Source organism: Homarus americanus, unplaced genomic scaffold, assembly GCF_018991925.1.
Source record: "Homarus americanus isolate GMGI-L3 unplaced genomic scaffold, GMGI_Hamer_2.0 scaffold46197, whole genome shotgun sequence".
NCBI classification, from domain to species: Eukaryota; Metazoa; Arthropoda; class Malacostraca; order Decapoda; family Nephropidae; genus Homarus; species Homarus americanus.
This window is the reverse complement of record NW_024723050.1, coordinates 6799137-6812949: the sequence shown is the minus strand read 5'-3', so window position 1 is coordinate 6812949 and position 13813 is coordinate 6799137. Positions and strand designations below refer to the sequence as shown.

At 42.7% G+C, this 13813-nt stretch overlaps 1 protein-coding gene across 1 annotated transcript in view; it reads right to left on the bottom strand.

Annotated features, from left to right (window-relative positions):
• LOC121863315 overlaps positions 1-13813 on the bottom strand; it is a gene marked incomplete in the record, with an annotated part of 233601 nt that overhangs the window by 143191 nt on the left and 76597 nt on the right. Inside the window, 1 exon segment of the mRNA XM_042361934.1 lies at positions 13622-13776. Within this exon segment, the coding sequence (XP_042217868.1) occupies positions 13622-13776 (155 nt within the window).

Sequence of the window (13813 nt, the reverse complement as noted above, 5' to 3'; positions counted from 1 at the left end):
CTACTTCCATCACTTCCTCACTCCATTACTTCATCACTTCTTTCGCTTCCATCATTTTCCACCACTTCTACATTACTTCACTTCCCGTTACTTTCCTCAATTGTCCATTACTTATCACTCCACCCACTACTCTATCACTTTCCATCACTACCCCATCACCACTAGTTACTGTACACCCTCCTGGATGAGGTGGGGGGGGGCAGAGTGGACCCTCACCTGAAGTGTAAACAACAACAAGGTGAACTACACTTTCCCGACCTTCTAAGACACTATTGTTGGGTGACTGACTTGAGATGTGTGTGTGTGTATGGGAAGTGTAGCCTAAGAGTGCAGTTGAAGGTCCACACACACACACACACACACACACACACACACAATTCACTATCACTCACCACAAGACATTTAAGTAACATGATCTCTTCTTAAAGAGAGAGAGGACAAAATAAAGGAAGGAAGGAAGGAAGGAAGAATAAGGAAGAAGAGAGAAATGGAAGGAATGAGAACGAGAGAAGAGGAAAGGAGGGAGGGGAAAGTAAAGAGATAGATGGGTGGAGGTAAGGTAAGAGGTAAAGGAGGGAGGGAAGGTAATGAGGTAGAGAGAGGGAGGGAAGGTAATGAGGTAGAGAGAGAGGAAGGAAGAGGTAGAGAGAGGAGGAAGGTAATGAGGTAAAGGGAGGAGGGAAGGTAATGAGGTAGAGAGAGGAGGAAGGTAATGAGGTAGAGAGAGGGAGGGAAGGTAATGAGGTAGAGAGGAGGGAGGGAAGAGGGAGGGAAGGTAATGAGGTAGAGAGAGGGAGGGAAGGAATGAGGTGAGAGGGAGGGAAGGAGAGAGAGGAGGAAGGTAAGGAGGGGAGAGAGAGGAGGAAGGTAATGAGGTAGAGAGAGGGAGGGAAGGTAATGAGGTAGAGAGAGGGAGAAGGTAATGAGGTAGAGATAGGGAGGGAAGGTAATGAGGTAGGGAGAGAGGAGGGAAGGTAGAGGAGAGAGAGGGAGAGGGAAGGAATGAGGGAGGGAAGGGAAGTGAGGGAGAGAGAGAGGAGGGAAGGTAATGAGAGAGAGAGGAAGGAAGGTAATGAGGTAGAGAGAGGGAGGGAAGGTAATGAGGTAGAGAGAGGGAGGGAAGGTAATGAGGTAGAGAGAGGAGGGGAAGGGTAATGAGGTAGAGATAGGAGGGAAGGTAATGAGGTAGAGAGAGGGAGGAAGGTAATGAGAGAGGAAGGAATGAGGTGAGAGAGGGAGGGAAGGTAAGAGGTAGAGAGAGGAAGGAGGCAGAGGAGGGAGAGGAAGTAAGGAGGAGAAAAGATGGGGGAAAGATAAGAAGAGAGAGGAGGAGGGAGGAAAAGAGAAGGAAGGGGGCAAGGGGGAAGAAGGAGGGGGAGGGGAAGAAGGAAATGAAGAGGGAGGAACTCATGTCAGAGATGCATTGAAGGACTTGGCCATAACTGCAGCAGCTCAACACTCTGGCGACGAGAGAGAGAGAGAGAGAGAGAGAGAGAGAGAGAGAGAGAGAGAGGTAAATACCTGCCTCAGGTGTGTTCAATAAGGAAAGAATCAACACTATGTGAGACGAGGGCAGTGTGGGGTGAGGCTGAGAGCAATGCAGATCAAGGGTGCAGAGAGTTTTAGGAACAAGGCAAAGTATGTAATTACACGGGAGGTGGGAGTTATACCTTCTTCACACGGGAGGAAGCCATATTGTTTTCATACGGGAGGTGGGCGCTATATTGTTTGATATCATACGGGGGGAGAAAATTATATTGTTTTCTTCACTCGGGAGGAAGAAGTTAAGGCCTTGCTACATTTTCGCCTTGAACGAGATAGAGGAAAAAGGTTGTTGAGACGTTCAAGATAGATTCATCATCATTCTATCTTTTCATCTCCTTTTTTTTTCCCATAGTCTATGTGTGTACCAATCATATTTTTGTTGTTTTAGTTGGTGGTAGTCTTTGGTGGTCGTGTAGATAGTTGCTCTTGGTTTTCATTCTCCACACGCTGCTGCCCGACGCCCACGGCCTTGGCTCTCCCTTCCCCTCCGCCGTGATTGTAGAGCCATATTACAACGCCCTCCCTCGGGAAGATGGTGCAATATGTCTCGCTCTCTCCATCCGCGTGAAGATCTATTCATATATAGAGGAAACTGACATCCAAGGTCCTGGCTTTCTTCCCCGCACGGCAAGGCATAACAGCATTACTGTGTGATACAGTAATATCACTCTCGTCTCCTATGGGACAAACTGTAACTAAGATGTCTCTTGTGGCGTCAAACTGTAAAATATATCAAGAGTTCCTCCATTCGTGTGACGTTTAAATCTCCGGTACTTGATCACAATATTGTATGAGTAAAGGAGAAACAGAGAGAAGAACTGTCCAGACACCCGACCCACACATACGCCGAGGAGGGCTTGAAATTGGATAGGTGAAGGGCAGACAGAAGGCAATTAGTGGAATGGAGAAGGGAAGGGAGGAAGGGAAGGAAGGACGGAAGGAAGGAAAGACGCGAGGACTCCATAACAGTCCACTACTGCCAAAGATGGTGACACCTAATGGTACTTTATGATGCAGAGGGGGAGTGACGGAGGGGAGCTGAGACGGGAGGAATAACAGGGGGAAAAAGATGAAATTGAATGAGGGGGAATATGTGGGGGAAACTGGCAGTCGAGTATATTATATATAGGACCTGCAGAGGCGATCACTGTAGGGGTCAGATAATTGCAAAACTGTAGCGTGTGATCAGGTTTCCAGAGGAGGATGAAGGGAGGTGACGAAATACGACAAATAGGGAGAGCAAGATGATGAAGGTAATAAAATAAACGCAGGCGCCTGAGAGTAATGATTTAAAATAAAATAAGAGAGAAAAAAACAAACAGGGTCACAATATCCACCATATGAGATGATGGAATAAAGTATTCGTGAATTAATACCATCACATCTCATCAACAAACTCTCTCTCTGGGTAAAGTTTGAACCACTTAACCAAGGACAATAAATATCAGGAATTAAAGCCCCTAACCTATTGGCCCACACTCCCAGTACACGAAACGAATCGAGCTCATGTCACATTTTAAAACGAGTCTTGTTTGTCTGAGTCGACCTCTGTAACTTGGTCACGACTCCCAGCCAGACCTTGTTTTCAGTGACCCCCCCCCCCCCACTCGGCGATAGTTGGACTCACATGTACTGCACAACAATTTATTCATTGATGTGTACCAGCATATGCTTTACTCTGCTTACATTAATGCTCTTCCCTTTCGCCAGGTGGAAGATAAATTATATTCTTTTGTAGAGCAGCAGCAGTGAATTATTGTGTGTGGCTCGTGGCATCCTCATCTCCCTTCATATTATAAGGAAAGGAAATTAAAGAGTAGGAAGGTGTGTGGGGGAGTGTAGGTACAAGGTGTGTGGGGGAGTGTAGGTACAAGGTGTGTGGAGGAGTGTGGGGTACACAGTGTGGGGAAGTGTGGCAAGGTGTGTGTGGGTACATGTGTGGGGATTAGGTACAAGGTGTGTGGTGTGGGTACAAGGTGTGTGGGGAGTGCAGGTACAGGTGTGTGGGGGTGTGGGGGTAAAGTGCAGGTACAAGGTGTGTGGGGGTGTGGGTACAAGGTGTGTGGGGATTGTAGGTACAAGGTATGTGGGGAGTGCAGGTACAAGGTGTGTGGTGGAGTGTACAGGTGTAGTGCAAGGTGTGGGGGTGCACAGATGGTGTGGGGAGTGAGTGCAGGTACAAGGTGTGTGGGGAGTGTGGGTACAAGGTGTGTGGGGGTGTAGAGGTGGGGTACAAGGTGTGTGGGGGGTGCAGGTACAAGGTGTGTGGGTGGGTGTGGGTACAAGGTGTGTGGTGGAGTGTGGTACAAGGTGTGTGGGGAGTGTAGGTACAAGGTGTGGGGAGTGCAGGTACAAGGTGTGTGGTGGAGTGTGGGGGTGCAGGTGCAGGTGTGTGGGTGTGTAGGTACAAGGTGTGTGGTGGGTGTGGGCAAGGGTGTGTGGGGTGTGAAGGTATGTGGGGGAGTGCAGGTACAAAGGTGTGTGGTGGAGTGCAGGTACAAGGTGTGTGGTGGAGTGTGGGTACAAGGTGTGTGGTGGGTGTGGGTGCAAGGTAGTGTGGGGGTGCAGGTACAAGGTGTGTGGTGGTGTGTGGGTACAAGGTGTGTGGTGGAGCAAGGTGTGTGGTGGAGTGTGGGTACAAGGTATGTGGGAGTGCAGGTACAAGGTGTGTGTGGTGGAGTGTGGGTGCAAGGTGTAAGGTGTGGTGTGGTGGAGTGGGTACAAGGTGTGTGGTGGAGTGTGGGTACAGGTGTGTGGGGGTGCAGGTACAAGGTGTGTGGTGGAGTGTAGGTGGGTACAAGGTGTGTGGTGGAGTGTGGGTACAAGGTGTATGTTGGGGAGTGCAGGTACAACAAGGTGTGTGGTGGGAGTGTACAGGTGTGTGGGTGGGTGGTGTGTGTGTGGGTACAAGGTATGTGGGGGTGCAGGTACAAGGTGTGTGGGGTGTGGGTACAGGGTGTACAGGGTGTGTGGTGGGTGTGGGTACAGGTGTGTGGTGGTGTAGCAAGGTGTGTGGGGGTGGTACAAGGTGTGTGGTGGAGTGTAGGTACACAAGGTGTGTGGTGGAGTGTAGGTACAAGGTGTGTGGTGGAGTGTGGGTACAAGGTGTGTGGAGGAGTGTGGGTACAAGGTGTGTGGTGGAGTGTAGGTACAAGGTGTGTGTGGAGGTGTGGGTACAAGGTGTGTGGTGGAGTGTAGGTACAAGGTGTGTGGTGGAGTGTAGGTACAAGGTGTGTGGTGGAGTGTAGGTACAAGGTGTGTGGTGGAAGTGTAGGTACAAGGTGTGTGGGGGAGTGTAGGTACAAGGTGTGTGGAGGAGTGTAGGTTATATCAGGGTAGTACTAGGGGTCGTATACATCACTGTACACGACCCCGAATACAGTATAGAGTCATGTATCATGTCGTTGGTTTGTGTCATCACTCGGTACTACAAACAAGGACGAACAACTGCCTAAGTACGTTTAATTAACATAGTCATAGAGTTAAAAGAAATTGAACCCTGTGATAAACTACTGGGAGGGGGGGTCGGGATAACTCCTTTTTACCCCCTCCGCCTTTCTGTTGTGCCATGTTAAAACTGGCGTGTACTTTATCAATGTTTACGTAGAAAAAAATATAAAACATACTTTATTAAAGATAGATCTTCGTAAAATTTAACAACCATCATCACGACCATCAGTGATAATTACGTCAACAAGGTCATCCCCGGGCAGCCACTGTTAGACTCGCCCTCACATGATTCGATTCTTACTAATTTAAAAAAAAATTATTTGAGATTTCGCTGAACTCTGATGATGATAGCCTTTGTTGTCATTATGCTCCAGAATGCACAATAATTAAAAACCAGTGAAGCATAAAAGTGGCGAACACGAGAGGGAAGCCTCAGGACACCCGCCACGTTCATTCTGGGGCGCACTAAGTTTTTTTTTTTTAACATTGGATTATTGAAATCTGTCGACGAGTTACGGCCAAATAGTTTTCTCTTTACATCTCAGACTTCTTTGCAGTTTATGGCGTACATAAAATAAGGAATTACGGGAAACTGATTCGAAAAGAAACACCAGCCGGCCGGGAAGCGAGCCAGGAGCCTACCATAGCGTCACTGGCGTATTCCACATTACCAAGGATTCAGAACTATAGACGAAGAGTTCTCATACACAGGGCTCCTTCTGTAGTATAGAATCCTTGGTACAATTGCAGAAATGTGTTCCTACACTCCCTGTGGTAACCCGTGTCTCCAAACGGCAACGTCGCAGTGGTATAACGACGGACCTAATTGGTGGATGGGTTTGTTATAGGGATTAAAGGGCATATAGGTTAGACGTTTGGACACACGGGTTACCACAGGGGGTGTAGGAACACATTTCTGCAACTGTTCAACCAACCACCGTGGACGTCTCTCCAGGGACGGGGGAGGGGGAGCCTCTTTCCAGTAACACTGGTCACTTCGTGATAACGGAGAGTAACACAGTTGGAACATCTCGTGAGTGACAGAAATAGTCTGCAGCGGTCATACACCGTTCAACATTCCGCCATGTTATGAAGATATTGATTGACTCTAATATTTATCGCTAATCTAGTTTTGTGTTGTTTTGGAAGGTTGTAGGACCTGTGTCAGCTGGAGTTATTAACAGTAAAACATCCATCACGATACATGGAATATTATATGATACTTTAACAAGGGAAATATAAACTGATCAAAATTTAATCTCTCTCTCTCTCTCTAAAATCATCCATGATTATATCTATTCGGGAACATATAACTTTGTTTCTCGTCACGTACCGCTGATTCAATTATCCGAACAAATTCCCTCCTCATATAAGCTGGGTGAATTCAATTGGCTCCGATGTAGGTTTGTCAGGTAGATTTATCCCTGACGTTCGGACGTACTGTATTTTTCTTGTTGTTCGCCCTTATTATTGTTCGCCTTCTGTGACGTTAAATTCTGGTCCTCCACCGCCTATACTTGTTTGAGGTTGAGCTTCATAAAAGGTATAAATATTCACCATGAAGCTCGTACTTGTGGTTACATATTCCGAGTATTAAGAAAGAGTACTTTAGTTACAGGTATTTTGTGGTTGTAACGTTTGCAGGGTGCGCCAGATGAGTGGATAGAGCCCTACAGTGTGCAGCTATCATCGCTATATGCCCTCATCACGAGCCGTCAGACCTACTTTCACTTTACAGTATATTAGGAATGAGGTGGTTTAATATTCTTGCAGTATAAGATATGAAAAGGCAGTTGAAGAATTAAACATAGAGGCGAAAATTTTTCTTTATGCGAGCTAAGTGGCTGGGTTAGGTTGAGGGCAGAGCAATAGCCTGGTATAGTAGTTAATGGTGGTGGACGAGGCAAACCTGACGTAGTATAAATACGTGAACTTAACAACTATTCCCATACACATAGATACACACGGTATAAAACAGATAAGGCCCAGGATTTAGGTGGTTCATCTGGCTGGGTATATAGCATGTTTAATTTTCTACCAACACATAACTCCCCTGTAAGGCTTATCTTTCAGTATTGTTCACCGAGTCGTAAATTTCCAAACCGAACTAAAACTTACAAACGATGTTGATATTTTAATGTATAACTACGCTTTAACACCTTTACTCTTTAAGCAGGTATTCCAAATTAGTACATACACTAGTCATCAACAAATAAACATTAAAAGTTAGATCTGTTAGTTAACTGGCTAGAACTGAAGACCGAACACAGTGGAGACAGGTTGCGTGTGAACATGGTGGAACCCAAGTCTCACTGACAAACCAAATTTCTTCATTCCTTGGACACACATGAAGCTTCGGAGCACCATGACGTCCTCAGATGTACGTGGTTACACTCGTTATTTAAGACAGTAATTAATTTAGGTTTCATTAGTTTTGTCGTCGCTATAATATTCATATTTTTCTATTCTGCGGTAAAATACAGACACTTCATCCGTTATTCCTGGAAATGGAAGGTTTTGGTATGTGAATATGAATATTTCGTTTATATACTATACAGTATATACATGTGTGCACGCGTGTGTCCATTTGTCTGTCATACAAGCAAATTCTAATTTTCGTCTGGAATAAATATATAATTTTCAAGGTACAAAAATATCCTCGACATTTATTTGTGGAGTTTCTCGCCAGCAAAATATTATTCAGTATCCGCGACGCTTCCGGGAACTGAGGGAGTTTTCTCGGTGGCTTTTCACTTCAATTAAACCTATTGGAATCTTAGACGATTTATTTTGTAAGGAATTTTATTTTTATTTTCAAACAAATCTTGACTAATATAATAATACTCATAGTGGGGTTAAAAACAAATGATTCAGTAATTATAAAAGTAAAATATTGAACGACTATAGACGAATGATGAAACCAATAAGTTGACCTCACTGTTAAATAAAACTTAGTGTTATTAACAAGACAAACTCCCTTACTGAACTGTCGTATCCTTTTTGGTGTTTCAGCTGGCCGGGTTATTAAGCAACATGCAGCAGTAATTTATATTTTCTAAAGCGAACATCCTCGGAAATTTTAGAATATATATTATGTCGCTCCTGTACACATTTAATGTCTTCTAATTCCTTTCACTCGAGGGCACAGCAACAGTATTTCAAGGCTGCCTCAGGAACCCACTAAAATAATTACTAGTAAGTTGTTTTTGCAAAATAAATAAATATTATTTTTCTGCAAAACGCTCGACACACTCTCCATGTCAAGTAATCTTATTCAGAGAAATTATGATAATGTTGATAATTACAAAACCATCACTGCCACCGGCTTGGAGCCCTAATGGGAATAATTATATAGGTTCTGCATATCTATTCTAACAACCATATTATCTGCACATATACAATACAACATGAATGAACATTTAATATCGTCTTGATCACTACGTAGAGCTTAAATGATAACACCCATCTCAACCACGTATAGAAAAAAATACAAATGTTACCGAGCTGACACATTTCCCTCCACACATAACAACACTTCACGCCTGCACACTCCGCGGCCCGGCTGCATCATAAGCATCCAGAGCGGCGCGGCACGTAATGTACACTCGACCATTCCCCAGTGTGTTTATGATATTGAGGGCGTAACATACTAGCTGCGCCAGCACCTTCTTGAGGAATAACTGCCACATAAACCCCGGGGCTTGCTACGGCCCCACCAACAGCCAGGCAACACGCGACGGAGTGATGGACCACACCTGTCTTGGGGGCGGCGTGCAGTTCTTGGGCCTCCCACTAACACGTCAAGACACGTCACAATTTTGACCTACTGTGGCTCTGGTCTTAGTTCACTGTAACCGAGACTTGTAGAGGTTTTGATCTACTATAGCCCTGACCTTAATCCACTGTAAGACCTTAATCCCACTGTAACCGAGACTCGTAGAGGTTTTGACCTACTGTGGCCCTGACCTTAATCCACTGTAACCGAGACTCGTAGAGGTTTTGACCTACTGTGGCCCTGATCTTAGTTCACTGTAACCGAGACTTGTAGAGGTTTTGATCTACTATAGCCCTGACCTTAATCCACTGTAAGACCTTAATCCCACTGTAACCGAGACTCGTAGAGGTTTTGACCTACTGTGGCCCTGACCTTAATCCACTGTAACCGAGGCTCGTAGAGGTTTTGACCTACTGTGGCCTGACAGTAACTAAGAGAGAATACAGTTTTGACCCTCAGCTTAGACTTTAACCTTGACCTTAATCGGACCACAGAGAAATGCTGCTCGTTAAGGTTCTGATCTATGGTTTTCAACTCTGCTCTTATCGGACTGTAAACAATACACGTGGCACTTTTGACCTGATGTGACCTTGACCTTTGTTTATTGGTAGCCAAATATGAGCACAACGTGTTAGGTTGCTAACTGATGTATCCACAGGTTTGTTGACATTGTTTAACTAGTCGAGACATATTCACTATAAACATACACACAGACATACAAAAAACAATATACAGATACATATACAAAATATACATATGCATGCACACACACACAGTTCAGTATTGAAAGGCTAAAATATATCCATAACTTTATAATTGGTTGAAATATATCCGCTAGGCAATGGTTCAGAATATTATGCACTAAAGATTTGTTTTGGTGATTGATTTATTTGCATAGATCCTGAAACATATTGGCGTAAGAATCGCTGAAGTATATTTGGCCCTGGATTATATACATTTTCTACAGCCCCTGAAATGCATCAGTTACAGTCCCTGAAATATATCCGCTAAAGAAGTATGAAATATATTCGCTAGTCCCTGAAATATAGTCGAAACAAACGCCTTAAAATATATCATACAAATCAATTCATAATATACACGTATATCCGCTACAGCATAAAATAATCCACGACAGAAGACATATGAATATAGATGATGAATTATGTAACTGGCTCGCTGGTAATTATCGGTCTGTGTTCTTCATGACTGATTATAATAAAATAAATAATTTACTCCATTCTGAAAGCCAATGACCTGACCTGCCCTCTATATTTTAGGACATTGATTTAATTAAATTTTGAAATAATTGTAAAAAACTATTTGATTTGTATTTTTTTACAGTAATTTTTAGCGCCGTTTTTCTTTTGGGTTCGTTTTCTGTTTGTCTGTTATTTTTGTTTTGTTTACAACTCGTTAAGGAAGTCGTACACAGAGTGGCTCGACTCACATCCGTCAAAATGTTTAAAAAGAATTGAAATGTAAAAACAGGATAAACGACATCTTGCCTTTAGTCAACAATATTTATTGTAAAAATTACAATTACGTAAAAAAATATTCACAGCAACATTTTATAGTGATATTTATAATAAATTTTCTAAATATTATGTAGACCTTATATCTTGATGGCTCTAAATTTTTTTTAACAAAGAAATAAACATGACCTGGGGATGTTTGTTTAACTTTGTGGGTTTCTCTTACACATTTTTTAAAAACAGGAAAAACATGATCTATAAAATTTCCGTCCTCTTTTTTTATACATATAAAATGAAGTAAGAAACGTGACCTGCGAATATTTTCTTCTTTACAAATTTTTATAACAAAAGAATAACAGTAACCCCCGAATATTCTGGGGGGTTTTTTACGAATAAAAATAATTAAGAAATAAATGTGAATTTTAAATCTTTCATTTTATGTTTTTTTTATGTAATTTATAAACAACGTGAGACGTGAATGTAACTTCTGATTACTTTTTTCAATTATTTTTGTTCGTTTTTTACACATCAAACGAAGAAAAAAAAACTTTGTGTCAGTCTTTTTCTTCGCATCTTTACACCGAGAATAATAAATATTTTTTGTGCGTGTAATCTTTTTTTACATAGAAGCGAAACTTAAATAAGCTTAACCTAATACTTCCATTCTTTTGCGCTTATATATATATATATATATATATATATATATATATATATATATATATATATATATATATATATATATATATATATATATATATATATAAAACATGACAGTAAAACAGTAAAACAGTGTCGCTAATGGTCGCTAAATCATTCTATATATTTACAAATTTTACAAAATAAACCTAATCTCGGACTTTTTCTGGCTTTTTTACGTTTTCTATTATGCAATTTAAAAATGTAAACAGCAAACGAAACCTCCAAATCCTTCTTCTTTTTTTTACATGATCTCCAAATCCTACATTAAACTTCTATATGATCTCCAAATCCTTCTATATATATATTTTTTTTTTTTGCATTTTATCTGACATTTCCAAAACTAAATGAGAAATAAAAGTGACCTCAAAACTATTTTTTTTCTTTTTTGATGGAATATTTATTAAAAAAAAAGAGGGAGAAATATTGTCATAACCCAGGGAAGTAATCGATTATTTTAGGCGACTACAAAACACAGCACAACTAATGTCCATGGCCAACGCCGCCACCTATATAGGACCACATCGTATAAACAAGTTGAGTGAGAGAGAAGGAGGAGGAGGAGGAGGAGGAGGAGGAGGAGGATAAAAAGACGGTGACGGAAAAGAGAAGAGGGACAGAGAAATGAGTAGCGAGGAAAAAAAGAGTAACTGAGAAGTGAAAAATATGAGAGAAGGAAAGGAGAAATATGAAAATAAACAAGAGAAAGAATGAGGGAGAAAGAATGAGATAAAGAGAGATGACAGATATGAGAGAGAGGGAGAGAGAGAGACGTGAAAAAATAACTATTGCACTAACCAAATACATATATCACTAGACAGTCAGATCCACCACACTACAATCAGATTCTCCACACTACACCACAGTCAGATCCAATACACCACTCCACACCACACCACACCACCACACCACACCACACCACACTACAGGTAAATCTTGGCCCACAGTCTTGAGAATTTTGCTCCCTTAGGACGAGAGCATGAGAAAAACATCAACTGAAGGCAGCGTCTTCCAGGAGTGAGGAAGGTGGGAGAGGGGTACTAAGTAGTGTGGGGGGAGGGGGGAGGGGAAGACGAACGGGAAGAAGTGGAAAAAACGGAGAAGAATAGGAGAAGAGGAAGAGGAGAAGAAAGAGACAGTTTTTCATGCTTTGTAATGGAGACAGAGAAGAGGAGAGTGAAGGCAGAGAATAATGAAAGGGAAAGAGAAAGTTTAAGAGGAGGAGTGAGAGAAGAAAGGCAGGAGGAGGAGGAGGAGGAGGCGTTGGCGAAAACTGGAAATACAAGTACCGAGAAGTAACGCGATGGGGTAAAAGGGAAAAGGAAAGGTGGATAAAAACGGACGAGAGAATAAAGAAGAATGATGAGAGGAAGTAATAGGTAAGGAGATGGAAAGGTAACATCTCAGGTAATAATGATCAGGTAGGAGAGTAGGTGAGGCGGACCTCTTATTTAAAGACCTTAACAAAGTCTCAAGTTCACAAGTTTTGGGCCACAAGGGTGACTCACCTGCTGGAGAGAGGAGGTTTAAGTAGGAGAAGAAGGAGAGGGAGGTTGAGTTTGAAAGGAGGTGAAGAAGGAAGAGGAGGTAATATAGTAAAAAAGGAAGAGGCGGAGGAGATGCAAAACGGAGTTGGAGGAGTGGGGAAGCTATCAGGGGTGATGGAAGGAGGGGAGGGATGAAGAACGTGGAGTAAGGAGGGAACAAAGTAGGATGAAAAAGAGGAGGAGGAGAGTGGCAAGAATGAGAGTGAAATAGATTCACACCTCATGAAGAAGGACGACTCCTCACGGGCCTTCTCAAGCAGGGTGTGTGTGTGTGTGTGTGTGTGTGTGTGTGTGTGTGTGTGTGTGTGTGTGTGTGTGTGCGTGTGCGTGTGTGTGTGTGTGTGCTCCTTCTATCACACACACGCACACACACACACACACACAAATCTCACAAATTCACGTTTTCTCACGTCATTAATAGCAAACATAGATTTATGGCGCCATCTTCTTAGTGCATTCTGCGGCCATAATAAATCAGAATACTAATTACTCTCTCTCTCTCTCTCTCCGTTTCTCTTCATCCACAACTCTACCCGTGAGAGAAAGACTTGCACAATAAGAGTCGCCATAAATTCCCATTAGCTAAATGTAATTTTAATTGTGGACGACCCTGGATGAATTTTCTCTTGTGGAGGGAATGAAGTGATGAAGGTCCCTCATTCAGGTGTGTGTATGACTCAGACGACACTCATTGATAGAATCTGAAGGTGAGGCATAGAGAGAAGCGCACGAGAACGCAGGAGATAATGACATACCGAAGAAGAGAACTGAGGTACGACGGTCTTAGTAATTGGAAGACCTTGACGCTGTGAGATATATTGAATGCGGTGGTTAAATAATGGTGCAAGACAGAATGGTACGAGATACATAGGGAGATAAATAAAATAAATTCCCTTTGTAATTCGACACCCTAAAACTTCCTCAAGATACTGTAGATAAGAGGATCCAAAACAAGATGATCTGAAACACCAAACAAGATGATCTGAAACACCAAACAAGATGATCTGAAACATAACTGAAAAAGTACTGTTACGTGAACTCAAGAGATAAGACGAGAACTTGCAGACGTGACAAATGAAACAGTGAGATGAACCTGAAGGAGTTGTAGAGAAGGAGAAAGTGAAGGAGGTACTCACCCAAGAGCTTGGAGAGCCAGTCTGCCAGGTCCTCCTTGAGGGGTAACAGTTGACGCTCGTGGGCTTCGGCGATCTTAGCGTGGAGGAGCGACATGTACTCCGACTCGGTTTTAGGGTACTCGTCGTCTTCCAGCTCCAAGCAGAACGACGGCTCTCTGAAGGGAGGGGGGGGGGAGACGACAGTCCGTTATA